General features: G+C 40.5%; 1 protein-coding gene across 1 annotated transcript; it reads left to right on the top strand.

The window, feature by feature from the left end:
• The first annotated feature begins 522 nt into the window (after positions 1 to 522).
• LOC148136324 (putative G protein-coupled receptor 139) lies at positions 523 to 2,595 on the top strand. Its single transcript, XM_087983777.1, has 2 exons — positions 523 to 589; positions 1,694 to 2,595. Exons 1-2 carry the CDS (start codon positions 523 to 525, stop codon positions 2,593 to 2,595), a joined length of 969 nt encoding a protein of 322 aa, XP_087839903.1.
• Positions 2,596 to 16,522: the final 13,927 nt, after the last annotated feature.

Here is a 16,522-nt window from a genome sequence, read left to right as displayed (position 1 = left end):
CTACATGTAAACTGTCATTTTCCCAGCTGCCCTGGGTTCTGAAGAAGGGCCATCGGACCCGAAGTGTTAATATTTCTTTCTCTTCAGAGATGTGCCAGGCCTGCTGAGGATTTCCTGCAACTTCTGGTTTTGTTTTAGTTGATTTTGTTGATACGTTCAGCTGATTATTTGTACATGGCAAGAAAATGATGCATTTCAATCGGTATCTTCAGACGTGATTGCTAACTGCGAAGAATCAAGTGAAAGAAGTCAATTGCATTTTTTAATGGACTTGAAATATGTAGCTTTATTTACAGTAGAATAAGTTAATGTATAATTACATTTTTCGTAATTAGAAATGTGCACGTGACCATCAATGAAACACGTTCTATGACAGTGGGGAATTAACTGCCTTCCATAACATGTTTACTTGTGTCAATAAATTTAAATATTTTGCAACATTAGCATCCCACTCGAGTTCCAGCAAGGCACTAACACAGTCCGATTGCCTGTAGCACGAAGGCAAAGCTCACTTCAGAGAGAATGCATTATCCAATTGACAATGTGTTAAAAATATACCATAATACGCTTGCTGTTATTGGTGTCCCTGGTAGGTTACATGTTTTTCATTTTTCATTGCAAAACTGAATTTGTATCAATCCTTTGGTGCCTGGTGATATCCATTTTCATTCTGTGGATGCTTATGTTGATATCTAATGCAAAGTCACACATATGCAGGTACTAATTCAGTGATATAGTTCCGTTCAGCCAAATGACTTCAATGATACTGCAAGTTGCAGTTATTTCCTCGTATGCACGAAAAATCATGCTTGACGCCTGTTGGTTGTCTAAATTATGAAGTTGATATCTTCACTACAGTTAATAATATCAGGAAAGTCTCTGAGGTAAACTACAATTTGGAGCACCTGTCAGTGCAATTTTGAATTGATATTAATTATAAACTCAACAATGATAGTGGATATCAGTAAACTCTGCAAACGGAAGCATTGTTCCCTGAGGAAGTGCACTAAGTGTAGCTTAGTGATCCTAATTTTGATGTTATTTTGGCAGTATTTGTTATTGCAGAGTTATATGCAGTTTGCTTTGCTTACGGGAAGTTGATTGTAATTTTTCAAAATAATTGTTTGAGAAACTACATATTATCCAATGTACAAAACAGTATTAAGTTGAAAACGGAGAGACTGGTCAGTCTTCTTTTTTGTCCATTTCAAGATAAATGCCTTGTTGCTGTTCTTTCGATGTGATCTACTGAAAAAGACGATTGTCAACTGTTTATTGTCAGAGAAACACTGGGATAATGTTGTTAACAAACTCATGACCTCCATACATTTGATGTATGAATAATTTGAGGGCCTGGGTGTTACGTTATGAATTGTCATGCCGCCAAAAATTGTCTCCTTTGCGTAATGAATGAACTCCAGCTATTGTTAGGGTAAAACATGGTGAGGCAGAATTAAAACTGCATAAAACGGTAATCAAAGATCCAAATTAATTGAATGTTTTCAGATTATAACTCTTTCAAAAAGTGAACATCTACAGACCACTGTATGAAGTTTTAAGCTCAGAACTTGTCGAGTATTCGGTGTGTTCAAGTCAGAGTGGAGATAGGATTCAAAAGAAAATTATCCAACCCCACATCTACCTCTATTCCAAACAGTATTTGGAAATTGTGAACCCATTTTCTCTCACACAGTTAATATAGTCGCCATTGCGATCTTATCCAAGGGAAAGTGCGGTCTCTCAAAGTGCACCACTTACTACTTGGTGGCCATGGCAACAGCGGATCTGCAATTTATGACCACCGAAGTCACACTATGGCGGATCATTTATTACTACTTCCCGGGATCTTTCATTTTCATTACTCCGGTCTGTAGTGTTATCAATGTCTTGCGACGTGTCACCACTGAATGCTCTGTCTGGTTCACGGTTACTTTCACTTTAGATCGATGTATAGCCATTTGTTGTCATAAATTAAAACCAAAATATTGCACTGAGAAAATTGCTCATATGGTTCGAGCAACAACCTCGATTGTGCTCTTTTTGAAAGATGTCACCTACTACTTCACGCAAGAACCTGGAAAGATAATTAACAATATCCCATGGTTCTGTTACATCAAGCCAAGCTACTACAATGAAATTGGATGGATAATTTTTGATTGGTTTGATAATATTATGACTCCATTGCTCCCATTCGCATTCATTTTATTGCTCAATGCTCTGACAGTGAAATACATTTTAGTGAGTAGTAGAGTCCGTAAGGGACTAAGAGGACATAGTACCGCAGAGAATTGTGGTGACCCAGAGATGGAAAGCAGGAGGCGGTCTGTGGTTTTACTTTTCACTATATCGGGCAGCTTCATTCTTCTGTGGTTCGTGCATGTTGTCGATTTCCTCTATTACAACTTTACAGGAGCAAATGCCAGGGCTTACAACAATTCGGAATTCATATTTCAAAGAGTTGGGTTTATGTTGCGAAACTTAAATTGCTGCACGAACACGTTTATTTACCTGGCGACTCAGTCTAAATTCAGACAGCAAGTCAAGAATGCCGTGAGATTTCCTGTTTCAGCAATGTTTCAATTCTCTCAGAAGTAGCTAAATTAGAACATTGCACAATTGAGTTCCAAGGTTCAATTTCACAGATATAATATTTCACACCCGGATCTCAGGATAGAGTCCAGCACAATTCCATGACGAATTGCTGGTATAATTAATGTCAAAGGAGAAGGATGGTCGATACTGTCACACCTGAACGACAAGAAGAGGATCATCAGTCACTATCTCATTTCCACAGCCATGTGTATAATTTCCTGTCTCCTGTTATATTGTTCAGAAAGCTGTAAACTACATCGTGCAAAAGAAATACTGCAGCGTCTTTGTTCTTATTCATATCGGTTGATTGTTAATGCATTGATTCTTCATGCTTTATTATTCGGTCCCTTCAATTCTGTGAATCCCAAAACGCAACACTTCTCCATTTCTCTGTCCGTGTGTGTGTGTGTGTGTGTGTGTGTGTGTGTGTGTGTGTGTGTGTGTGTGTGTGTGTGTGTGTGTGTGTGTGTGTGTGTGTGTGTGTGTGTGTGTGTGTGTGTGTGTGTGTGTGTGTGTGTGTGTGTGTGTGTGTGTGTTTGTGTGTGTGTGTGCTCGGAACATGAATCGAGCTGTTCAAATTAGGAACATCTTGGCTTTGGACAGTGGTACCAGGCACTTATTACTGAGGCACTTTAGGCCAGCAGCACTAATTATCTGAAAATAATTCATGGACTGCAGGTCCTGCGAATGAATTATTCGATCATTTTTACTCAGTTACAGTAAAAAGATTAGACCTGCTCAGCGAAGCGCAGATGTGTGTACCAGTGGAATCACCATGCAGCCATGGAAACGATTAATACACCGTGTGTTGCTTCATGCTAATATTTCTTACACGTCAACATTCAGCAATTATAGGGTGCACTCAGTAATCCTACAAAATACGGGCTCAGACATAAATTCTGCAGATTTATCCAATTCGTTCATTCGAACATCAACACTTGCTAACAGATGATGAGGCAGCCATCATTTATCAAACTTAAGAATTGTAAATCACGGAGTTTTATTTCAGAGATTTGACCATTTGACCATCATGTCTGCACCACCTCACTGAATGGTCATCGTGACTTAGTGTAATTTCTATTCCTCGTCTTCACAACGTAGAATATTATTTCTATTGAAATAATCATCCAATGACCTCTCTAATACATCAACTGTACCCACTGAATCGACATATTCCTCCCCCTGAATTCCAGATTATAAATGCTCGATATGTTAGAAGGAACAATCTCATATTGCCTCTGTAGCAAGAAGCATAATATCTGTGCACGCACATTAGTTAACGTTATGAAGAGTTTCAAGATCTCATTGTCATATCAATGCTCGAGCTATCAGAATACATTAGATGCTCGGGCTTCTGTGGCGAGTAACTCATCTCCGATCCCCAAAATGTATGACCAGCATCTAAAAGGGAAATGAGAATTGCTTGGATCAGTGAAGATCAAAGAACACCGTAAGCTTCTCAATGCAATGCAGCAAGAATTGAAGTCGTGACTCTTCCTCACGTTCCATTTGCAAAATAAGACACTAATTCTCACCGGACTTTAAACAAAAGATACCTGTGAACAGCTTATTTAAGCATGAAGCTTCTGATACGACATGCATCTATTAAACCACAGAAAATATTCTCCAGAATAGAGCCCTAAATAAGGTCTTAAATAAGTTTTTGTTAATCTAACCATTACTTCTTAGTTGGAGACTGACTCGTCACAAGTCTGCGGAAGACAAGAATCATCAAATTTGCAGTTAGTAAGGGAGACGTTCTGTGTGGTGTTTTTTTTTTCTCTCCATATGAGAGAACAACTGAATGAGTAAATTGGAGCACTTAGTGAATTAAGAGTTCAGTGTTCTGAGGGAAGGCGTGCTTCATTTAACATTTATTGTCATGCGTTTATTGATTTGGGAACGGAGTTCAACGAAGGTGGGTGGACTTTTTTTAAGCCTCGAGCATTTCGTTTCCAATTTTGTTCATCAGTACGATCACGTAAATCTGTATCTGCTATTATTAGAAGCAGTAATACTACGGATCGCATTGTATCATCAGTAATGTGAAATGAACCCACTGCGATTAGATAATTTGTGCATTGAAGATTTGTTAATGAAAACTTAATTCATTAGAAAAAATGATTAATTAGTACATTTCAGAGATGTTCTTAAGATAGTGGACGTTAAATTTATAAATTGACGGTCATGGATGATATTATTATTCCGGGATAACTCAAATATAATTAGCGTTTTCAATCGTTGGCTCTTCGGCTTAAAATTGTTAATCTGGACACCAAGGTGGAACATCAAAGACAGGAAAATAATCAAAGCAGTGATTTGTTTTTTTTCTTTTACGGCCGACTTTTCAGATTTGCACAATGGTCATTGAAACTAAGGTATCAATGCACATTCAGAATGCAGGAGAATCCAGATGGCAGAAACGCAGAACGTTCAGTTTTGTCAAGGTCCAATATTTTTGACTCCTTGAATGTGAAAGCAAAAGGCCGTGGATGTTGGAAGTGTTTAACAAATGCAGAAAATCGCTTTACAAATGTTTCTAAAATGGCTGCGCTTTGCCAGTCTTTTTTCTAATGCATTCGTTGCATATCTGGCTGACATATATTTAATATCCTTTTCGAAGTGCGTTAATAAAATGTCAGTGAGGTGACATCTCGGACCATTGCAATCCGTTTGCTGGAGGTAGACACAAAGTGCCCTGAGGGATGCATTTCCCACAGATTGACACTTGGCAATAGTGAAAGAACAAGGCATGATCTCCACATCAGGACTGGAAATACTTTGGGGAGGTACAGGGAGTTAATGGTGTTCCCATTAGACCAAAGGTTCTGTGACATGGAAAATCCAAGATATGGATTGGACAGAACTATAGATTCAGAACGAGGAACACACCACCGAAACTGAGGCAAAAGAAATAGTGAGAGCAAACAGTGAGGCGACGGTTGTGGTGAAACGAATACAATGCAAGCACAGAATAAGTGGGCAATGATCAAATGTGTTACCAGGATAAATGAAAAGGTGGAACCGCCAGAGAATAGTGGAATTATAACTGCACAATGGTAATAGTTACGGTAAATATAAACAGTGATTTACGAATTCACAATAAGAACCTCTCAGTTTCGGAATGAACCTACTTTCACAGTTTTAAATGATATTGAAGTGCAAATATATGGCCCCAGCAATAGTAGATAAGTATCCAATTTAAAAGCATTTTTTATGTTGCATAACTATTTTTTGCAAAGAAATATACAGAGCAAATCAATGTAAATGATTTGTAGATATGAGCTGGTGTTTAAAGCTCACATTGTTAACATTACCTGAAGAATGACGTCTTATACTGATGCTAATACTTATTTTATCTTACTTCAACTTTATTAAATAAGAAGTCCATTAAACGTTCATGTGACTAGAATTGGTGAATACCATGAAGGTATTTATGATGTGAGTATTGAAGAAATGCTGACATACTGAAATTATTGGAGGACAATTCCATGAAATCAAGATACGTATCGCTTGAAAGAAGCAACTCGTTGAAATCGCTGAACATTTGTGGGAAAATAACCTGTACGTTGCAATACTCATGGGGAGTTTTCACTCCAGTCATTCCTTGCACGGACCTCTATTGTTCACCATCTCATGTCCTTTTAAATCGAACAAAACGTGCCTTTTTTGGTTAAAAGGTGACATGATGTTATTCACTGCATGGACTTACATGCAGGTTTGAACAGATTACTTATTTCTTTGCAAAATCTTCAAAATGCAGATGTGGGAGAGCATTCAGTTATTCTTGCCTGACACAAACTCCATGCAATTGAATTTTAAAATCAACAATTCTTTATACAACACTGATGAGAATGAGCAAGTGTTGGATTCAGAGTGAACTTTATTTTCCAAAAGGTAGTAACGGTAAGGCTGAAGATCATACTTTTACTTATATTAATCAATGATATGCATCATCGTAAGGAAAGTGCACACTACACTACGTTACCAAACATTCAGAAAACTGAAGTAAGAAACAGAGCACAAGCTAATGGTACTGAATTTACTCAGATGAACAAGTAAACTAATGGCCGTGTGAGTGGAGAGTCAATCTTTTATTTTCACGTTTGCATTGTACAAAATTGAGGAAGGAATCAAATGATTTCTAAATTAAATTCATGACATTAGCACCATTGTGATATACACGTTTTTAAACATTAAGACCTTTTCTTTTTTGTTACTGATTATGTAATAAAATTCTAATTCCAGTGTTTGAAGTACTGACAATCATATATGTAAAAAAATGCATATCGATTATCAGTTTCCATTGAATGTGTTGTGTATGAAGAAGCTAGTGAGAGTTGAGCTCACTTAATTCGTGTTGCGTCTTGACTTTGTTTATTTTGTATTATAATGTTCTCAGCATTTACCATGGTGGCACAGTTCCACAGTGGTTAGCACTGCAGCCTCATAGTGCTGCGGAACTGGTTCCAATTCCTGGATTGGGTAACTGCCTGCGTGAGTTTGCGCATTTCCCCGATGTCTGCTTAGGTATCTTGCGGGTGGATTGGATTAGTTTCTCGTCAGTTTGTAAACAGGCCATTCAGCCCAACAAGTCCACACCGACCGTCCGAACATTAACCCACCCAGCCCCATTTCCCTCTGACTAATGCACCTATCATATGGCCAATCCATCTGGCCTGCACATCTTTGGATTGTGGGAGGAAACGCGAGGACCCGGAGGAAACCCACGCGGGCAATGAGAGAACGTACAAACTACACACAGACAGTCTCTCGGGGCTGGAACTGAACTGGAGCCCCTGGCGTTGTGAGGCAGCAGTGCTAAACACTGAGCCACCATACCACACCACGGTGCTCTTCTTTCCTCGCAATGATGTGCAGTTTGACGAATTGACCATGCTAAATTTCCCATAGGTGTTCAGGGATGAATAGGTTGGAGTAAATATAGAGTGTTGGGGTGCAACACATTTTGTGGACTTGTCGAGCCAAAGGCCCTGTTTCCACGCTGCAGGGATTCTATGGTATTAAATAGGATTCTGGACCAACACTTCTCTTCTAAAAGACAAGGTCTGATGCTTCAGGCAAAATAAGAACTAAATGGCCTTGAGATAATTACTGGTGTGCGTGCATTTACAGTTGACACGTGCTGATGGCATCGATAGGTAGGTCTGAAAACTGGCTGAAAAATGAACATGAGACATTACCGAAGCAATCTGTTTCAGCCTTGATTTTCAGCGCCAGCTGGTCAGACACACAACTTACACAGTCTTTTAGTAACGTTATTATTGCAGATTATGGAATTTAAGTTTCAGCAGATGAGGGCATATTTTATTCACAACTCACAGAGTTTACTGCAATTTGCAGTAACAGTACTATTTTACTGTATAGAACATTGACATGTGTTGAGGGCATATCGAAACTCTGAGGGTTGTAACCTTCCAAAAATGTTATCGAAGATCATCCTCACAGTACGTTTCTTGGAAAATGACACGTGCAATTCGGAGAATCACAAAAATATTACAGTGGAGAGGGACGCTATTCGGCGCATTATGTACGTTACAATATTAGAAGCGAATACAACACACGCTTGACAAACAACATATGATTTTCTGCTTTTACTATGCATAGCCTGGACATCTCAATATCGAATTGAAATGAATTCAGAAACCATAAGACCATAAGACAAAGGCGTGAAAGTAAGGCCATTAGGACCATCGAGTCCACTCCACCATTCAATCATGGCTAATGGGCATTTCAACTCCACTTACCCTTGTGACATCAATAATTTATCAATATCTGCCTTGAAAACATTCAGTGTCCCGGCCTCCAATGCACTCCGTGGCAATGAATTCCACAGGCCCACCTTCTCTGGCTGACGAAATGTCTCCGCATTTCTGTTCTGAATTTACCCCCTCTAATTCTAAGGCTGTGTCCACAGGTCCTAGTCTCCTCGCCTAATGGAAACAATTTCTTAGTGTCCACCCTTTCCAAGCCATGTATTATCTTGTAAGTTTATATTAGATCTCCCTTTAATCTTCTAAACGCCAATGAATACAATCCCAGGATTCTCAGCCGTTCCTTATATTAGACCAACTATTCCAGGGATCATCCGTCTGAACCTCCGCTTGACACGCTCCAGTGCCTGTATGTCCTTCCTGACGTGTGGGGAACAAAACTGGACACAGTACTCCAAATGGGGCCTAACCAGAGCTTTATGAAGTCTCAGTAGCACAACGGTGCTTTTATAGTCCAACCCTCTTGAGATAAATGACAACATTGCATTCGCTTTCTTAATCACGGACCCAACCTGCGTGTTTACTTTTAGAGAATCCTCGACTAGCACTCCCAGATCCCTTTGTACTTTGGCTTTATGATTTTTCTCACCGTTTAGAAAGTAGTCCGTGCTTGTATTCTTCTTTCCAAAGTGCAGGACATCGCATTTGCTCACATTGAATTCCAACAGCCATTTCCTGGACCACTCTCCCAAACTGTCTAGATCCTTCTGTAGCTTCCCCACTTTCTCAGCAATACCTGCCTGTCCACCTAACTTCGTATAATCAGTAAACCTCGCTAGAATGCCCCCAGTCCCTTCATCCAGATCATTAATATACAACGTGAACAGCTGCGGCCCCAACACTGAACCCTGTGGGACACCGCTTGTCACCGGATGCCATTCCAAAAAAGAACTTTTTATCCTAACTCGCTGCCTTATGTGAGACAGCCAATCCCCAATCCATGCCAGTATCTCACCTGAACACCATGGGCCCTCACCCTACTCAGCAGCCTCCCGTGTGGCACCTTATCAAAGGCCTTTTGGAAGTCTAGGTAGACCACATCCACTGGGTTTCCGTGGTCAAACCTACTTGTCACCTCTTTAAAGAATTCCAACACGTTTGTCAGGCAAACCCTTACCTTACTAAATCCATGTTGACATGCTCTAATCCGACCCTGCTCTTCTAAGAATTTAGAAACTTCATCCTTAATGATGGATTCTAGAATTATACCAACAACCGAGGTTAGGCTAATTGGCCTATAATTTTTCATCTTTTGTCTTGATTCTTTCTTGAACAAGGGGGTTACAACAGCGATCTGTCAATCATCCGGGACTTTCCCTGACTCCAGTGACTTTTGAAAGACCTCAACCAACGCCTCCACTATTTCCTCAGCCACCTCCCTCAGAACTCTAGCCCATCAGGGCCCGGAGATTTATCAATTTTAAGACCTTTTAGCTTTTCTAGTACTTTCTCGTTATAATGGCAACCATGCTCAACTCAGCCTCTTGACTCCCGTTAATTGTTGGGATATTACTCATGTCTTCCACTGTGAAGACTGACGCAAAGTACTGATTAAGTTCTCCAGCTATATCCTTATCTCCCATCACTAGCCTTCCAGCAACAGTTTGAAGTGGCCCAATGTCTACTTTTGCCTATCGTTTGCTTCTTATGTGTTGAAAGAAACTTTTACGATCATTTCTAATATTACTGGCTAGCCTACCTTCATATTTGATCCTTTCTTTCCTTATTTCTCTCTTTGTTATCCTCTGTTTGTTTTTGTAGCCTTCCCAATCTTCTGACTGGGAACTGACCACATTTGTCTGTTCTCTGTACATTATACATTCACTACTAATCTCTGTATATCTTGCTACTTTGTTCTTACGAATGGTTACCCATACTACCTTTCATAACTTCATTTGGATGCCCTTTACATTTTGTCTCTTTCACCAGCGTCAACGATCACTTTATCTTTCTTTCTCTTTTTTTTCTGTTTTCTTCTTCAAGATCCGCCTTTATTAATGGCATATAAAATGGGAAAATCATTCAGTATCTTCAGTTATGAAGAGAAATCACATTGTACTCGAAGCGTGAACTTGGTTTTTGTCTCCACTGACGCGGTCAGATCTGCTGCGCTTCGTTAAGAGCATCTGTGATTTAGTATTCCCGCATTCACTGTGCTGAGCTGTCGCGAGAACATAAAATGGCCACATTTTCAATGTTCAAGTATGAATTTCTCAGACAGTAAATGCATTTTAGAAGTTAAAATGAGATTATTTATGTAATTAAATAAGGAACACGCCCTGCTTTAATGTGGAACGAGAATCATTTGTTTCGATTTGATTCATGCTTTATGGTGAATGAACACACAGCTATATTCAGGAAACACTGTGATGTCAGTATTAGGGTCTGGTTTGGAAAAGGTGAACAGAACAGACATCCTGAGAGTAAGAAAAGGGTAAATGGGCTCCTCGCCCACCCTCCACCCCGGTCGAATCGAAATCCATAGATGAGAAAATAGGGACAAATTGTGGATTTCATGTTGCAGCAAGTCAGTAAAGTCTAAAATCTCACATAAAATGGAAGGGAAAATGGAGGACTGAAAAAAAAACGGCGTGGAGAATTAGGAAAGAGCACTACATACGTAGGCAATAGTAAGGATTTATAAAAGTTCTTTAATTGCATTGAACTCAGAGGCAAAATGTAAATTAATTTAAAATAACAAAACATCCACGTGTAAACATAAACGACATTGTCTGCCATGTTTTAAATGAAAGGAAATTGACGAGTTGCAAAATCACAAGCAAAACTGGATATCTGACTTGAACTCTGGTTTCTCTTCACAGATGCTGTCAGACCAGGTTAGCTTTTCCACCATCTTCTCTTTGTGTTTGTGGCCTCTCTTTCCTCAATGTGTACCTCATGTCCCAAAAGATCAAACCTGGTTTATCTTATTGATCATTTATGTGTTGCCACTGACAGAATAATCGAAAAGTGCTGTTAGCTCTCACGGCTTCCACTGACAGCAACCAGCTCTATATCATCACTCTCCCTCTTCATTTCATCATTTCACGAATCTCCTCGAATTAAAATGTATCAAACCAAAACCACCGTCTTCGATTGCTGCTGAAAATCCAATTACCCAATTTCGATGTCGTCTACTATACAGAAACTACATCAAGATTGACCATTTTTTTGAATATTTGCATTTGGAAGGATTCTGTGCAATTTGAGATTCAGACGGGAAGAATTGTGGCGGTAAGAACTGCCCTATTTATAAATGTATTTTAGAAGTTGGACTTGACTATCTGCGAATTTAAGGAGCAGTAATTGCTTTTCCATAAGTTGCTGCATTTTTTTAAACTTTGGGGAGAAAGAAAGACAAAGGTAAATGGGCTCCTCGCCCACCCCCCACCCCGGTCGAATCGAAATCCATAGATGAGAAAATAGGGACAAATTGTGGATTTCATGTTGCAGCAAGTCAGTAAAGTCTAAAATGTCACATATGCACTCTAGTTCTGGCCGGTCAATCAAATGAGAATGAACCCTCCACTGCTGACAACACAGCTGTGAATTTGCAGAGCTGCTACCCTTTTAATTTGAATTCACATAATACCGGAGATTGGAGTGAGTCTAAAAGCAATTTCTAAATAGGGAAATACACCGCTGACCTTGGAGGAACCTATGTGCGAAAACTCAACTTACGAAAGCAATTAAGCACATAGTTTTGAATATAACCATTTTGTGTTTAATCTACAATTGAGAACAGCCTCTTGGTTAAATTTTTAATCACAGATAACCTGCGCGACGTAAACTGGGAGCAGTATTTGTTTGAGAAGTAAGATTCAACTATTTTTTTTGTGTCTGTAGATTGTTAAGGTGCAAATATGACCCTGAGTAGCATAATGCATCATGCTATCGAATGTAGGACAAGAGAAAGAGTTTCCATGCTACTGAGGATTGCATCTGCACTAATTTTGTATTGTTTGCGAATTCTATCGTATCACAAGGATCAGTTGGAGTGGCAGTTAGAGGTTATGAGGAATGTACAAGAGGGAAGGGGTGTAATGCATGGCAGTAAAATGAAGGAAGAAAATCTCAGATGCATTCAGTTATAGAGATAGAGATGTTCAGCATGGGAACAGATCAGGTAAAAACAATGACTGCAGATGCTGGGAACCAGAGTCCAGATTACAGAGGTGCTGGAAAAGATCAGCAGTTCAGGCAGACGATTCGGTCCAACTCGTCCATGCCGACCAGATATCCCAACCTAACCGAGTCCCACCTGCCAGTACCTGGCCCATATCCCTCTAAACCCTTCCTATTCATATACCCATCCAAATGTCTGTTAAATCTTGCACATATACCAGCCTCCACCACTTCCTCTGGCAGCTCATTACATACCCACACCACCCTCTGTGTGAAAAGGTTGTCCTGTAGATCTATTTCATATATTTCTCCTCTCACACTATACCTATGCACTCTAGTTCTGGACTCCACGACCTCAGGGAAAAGATTTTGCCTATTTACCCAGTCCATGCCCCTCATAATTTTGTAAACCTCTATAAGGCCACCCCTCAACCTCCGGCGCTCCAGGGAAAACAGCCTCAGCCAGTTCAGCCTCTCCCTGAAGCTCAAATCCTCCAACCCTATCAACATCCTTGTAAGTCTTTTCAGAACCCTTTCAAGTTTCACAACATCCTTCCGATAGGAAGGAGACCGGAATTACAAGGAATATTTCAACAGTGGCCTAACCAATGTCCTCTTTAGCCGCAACATGACCTTCCAACTCCTGTACTCAATAATCTGACGAATAAATGTAACAGACCAAACACCTTCTTCACTATCCTAAATAACTGCGACTCCATTTTCAAGGAGCTTTGAATCTGCACTAAAAGGTGTCTTTGTCCAGCAACACTCCCTAGGACCTTAGATTAAGTGTATAAATCCTGCTAAGATTTGCTTTCCAAAAATGCAGCACCTCACATTTATCTGAAATAAACTCCACCTGCCCCATTTCAGCTAACTGGCACATCTGGTAAAGATTCTGTTGTAATCTGAGGGACCTCTCTTCACCGTCCACTACACCTCTAATTTTGGTGTCATCTGCAACCTTACTTACTGCACCTCTTATGCTCGCATCCAAATCATTTATGTAAATGAGAAAAAGCAGATAACTCTGCACCAATCCTTGTGGCACTCCACTGGTCACAGGCCTCCAGTCTGAAAAGCAACCCTCCAATACCACCCTCTGTCTTCTATCTTTGAGCCAGTTCTGTATCCAAATGGCTCGTTCTCCCATGGTTTGCCTTGTCGAAAACCATACTGAAGTCCATATAGATCGCATCTACCGCTCTGCCCACATCAATCCTCTTTGTTACTTATTCAAAACTCAATCAAAATTGTGTGACATGATTTCCCTCGCACAAAGCCATGTTGACTGTCCCAGTTAAGTCCTTGTCTTTCCAAATACATGTACATCCTGTCCCTTCGGATTCCCTCCAACAATTTGCCCACCACCAGAGTCATGCTCACTGCTCTATAGTTCCCTGGCTTGTTCTTACCACCATTCTTAAAAAGTGGCACCACGTTTGACAACCTCCAGTCTTCTGGCACCTCACCTGTGGCTATCGATGATACAATATCTCAGTAAGAGGCCCGGCAATCACTTCTCTAGCTTCCCATAGAAATCTCGGGTACACCTGATCAGGTCCTGGGAACCTATCTATCTTTATCCTTTTCAAGACATCCGGCACTTCCTCCTCTGTAATCTGGACATTTTACAAGATGTCACAATCTATTTCCTTACAGGCTATATCTTCCAAAACCTTTTCCACACAAAATACTAATGCAAGATACTCATGTGGTATCTCCACCATTTTCTGTGGCTCCACACAAAGGCCGTTTTGCTGATCTTTGGCGGGCCCTATTCTCTCCCTAGTTACACTTTTTTCCGTAGTATTTTTACAAAAGCCATTTGGAATCTCCTTAATTCTATTCGCCAAAACTCTATCATGTCCCCATTTTGCCCTCCTGATTTCCCTCATATGAATACTCCCACTTGCTTTATGCTGTACTAAGGATTCATTCGATCTCTCTTGTCTATATTTTACATATGCTTTCGTCTTTTTTGCAACCAAACCCTCAAATTCTTTAGTCATCCTGCATTCCCTATACCTATCAGCCTTTCGTTTCACCCTTACAGGAATATACTTTTTTTTTGATAGGTCAGAGTAACGTCGAGAGTCGAAGGGCCTCTACTGTGCTGTAATGTTCTATGTGTTACATTTTATGTGTTTGTGTGTTTTCAATCGTGTGAGCGTACTGCAGAATGTTGTTCGCCCCTTCACAATGGATGTATCAGCGTGTGAGTTTCACCCTGAGCATCCACAATACGAATGTCATCCACCAACCTGGCTCAGCATTGCAGAGCGAACACCGTATCATCAAGATCCACGCAACGCCCTGTCAATATCGCAAGTGAGTTCTGTGGTTAAAAGCAGATATTGATGAAGATATCCAGCACTGCTAGTGTGCGAGCACAGGTTTCGACCGTATGAGGGCAAGAGTGTCGAGGACAACAACATCAGAGCTGTTACCAGGCTCATGGGAGACAGAGATGTAGTAGTTTCCATACTCTTGCATGTCTCAGCGACATGGGATATCCCTTACGAATACGCTGGGAAGACAGACGCACTAACACCACTATCCCCGACAAGGCCAAAATCTCAGCATCAAGGCACTGACCACTATGCCCTTGATCGGCTGCGAAAGAGTGAGTACGTCATCCCCATGATTGGCACAAGACTCCCAGATTATGTACTCTACTTCCAGCTCCGAAACGGCAGGCGAGCCTCGGGTGGACAGAGGGAGCACTTCAGTGATATCTCCAAGGCCTCACTGTTGAAGTGTAACACTCCTACCAACACCTGTGAATCACTGGGCCATGGCCGTGCAAAGTGGTGAAGAAGCAATGGGAAGACGTCAGCACTTCCAGACTTGCTGTAGGGGAAAAGTGGAAGTCAGGCATAAATAGCAAAAGAAGCGCGCAGACCAACCAACGCCGCACCGACACCCTTCCCACGGCCATTTTTTGTCTCACGAGAAACAGAATCTGTGTAAGCCACATCCGTTCATACAGCCACCCACAGATTCACTGTGAGAGTCGGGGAGAGCCATCCTCACATTTAGCACACCGCCAACGAGTTGCTTAGACAGGAAGAATCAAGACCCTCACAATTTTCCAACTGCCTTTTGTAACAATTTCAAATATTTCCCTGTTAATGCAGGTTCTAACAATATGTTGCTGTAAGGGGACCTAAACACTGCCTTTCCATTTCTGTGTTCGGTCAATTATTACACAGAAATTGCAATCATCCTTATTCATAATCTGAAGCGAAGTATTTTCTTGGTTATCCCAACTATGAGGGTTCGCATCATTCCTTCCAATCCATCTGAATTTCCATAATGTTGTGCAGCCATGAATGTTAATGCCCCACCTTTATGTCCACCCTGCGACTACGGCTCCCTGAGGGAATTAGACAGAAATAATGTACCTCAATGTGACACAAGATCATCTCCATTATCGTAAATGGTTTGTGCATTCAAATCAAGAACTTTCAATTTACGTTTTAAACCAGAACTTCCTGTCACAAATTTATCTTTTGTTGTCCGATTTTAGTTAAACTCAGGCCCTTCATTTTCCTTTCTGCTTGTCTTCAGCCAAATTCTCGTGGGATTTCAACATTTCATATTTACATTTGCCATAAGACATTTTTTTTCCAACTGCTGTCCTTGTCCCTCCTCATCTGTCTCAAGTTAAACCATTCTGCATAATCCTGGTCATAACATTTACTAGAACACTGATCCCAGTACCGTTCATCCCAACATAATTGCTCACCCTTCCTGGAGTCCTGGTAACAGCGCCCGTTCAATCAAACCTCTTCTTCTGACACGATTGTTTAATCATGAAATCTTCTTGTTGCTACGACACATGTAAACCCGCCTGCTTAAGTTAAAATCAGAAACACAGAAAAGAGTCTTCCCACGCAGTAAGCTGTAAAAATTCGATTGGTCAAGAACTATTTAAATAAAAAGAACATATTTTATTTCTTGAAGTGTGGCAGCGAATAATTAACTATCCACTATTTATAATTTCT

Source organism: Chiloscyllium plagiosum, unplaced genomic scaffold (assembly GCF_037043375.1).
Source record: "Chiloscyllium plagiosum isolate Xiang-an unplaced genomic scaffold, Cpla_swu_hap1 HiC_scaffold_46, whole genome shotgun sequence".
Lineage (NCBI taxonomy): Eukaryota > Metazoa > Chordata > Chondrichthyes > Orectolobiformes > Hemiscylliidae > Chiloscyllium > Chiloscyllium plagiosum.
Note: the sequence above shows the minus strand (reverse complement) of the source record. Positions and strands in the feature narration are given on the sequence as shown.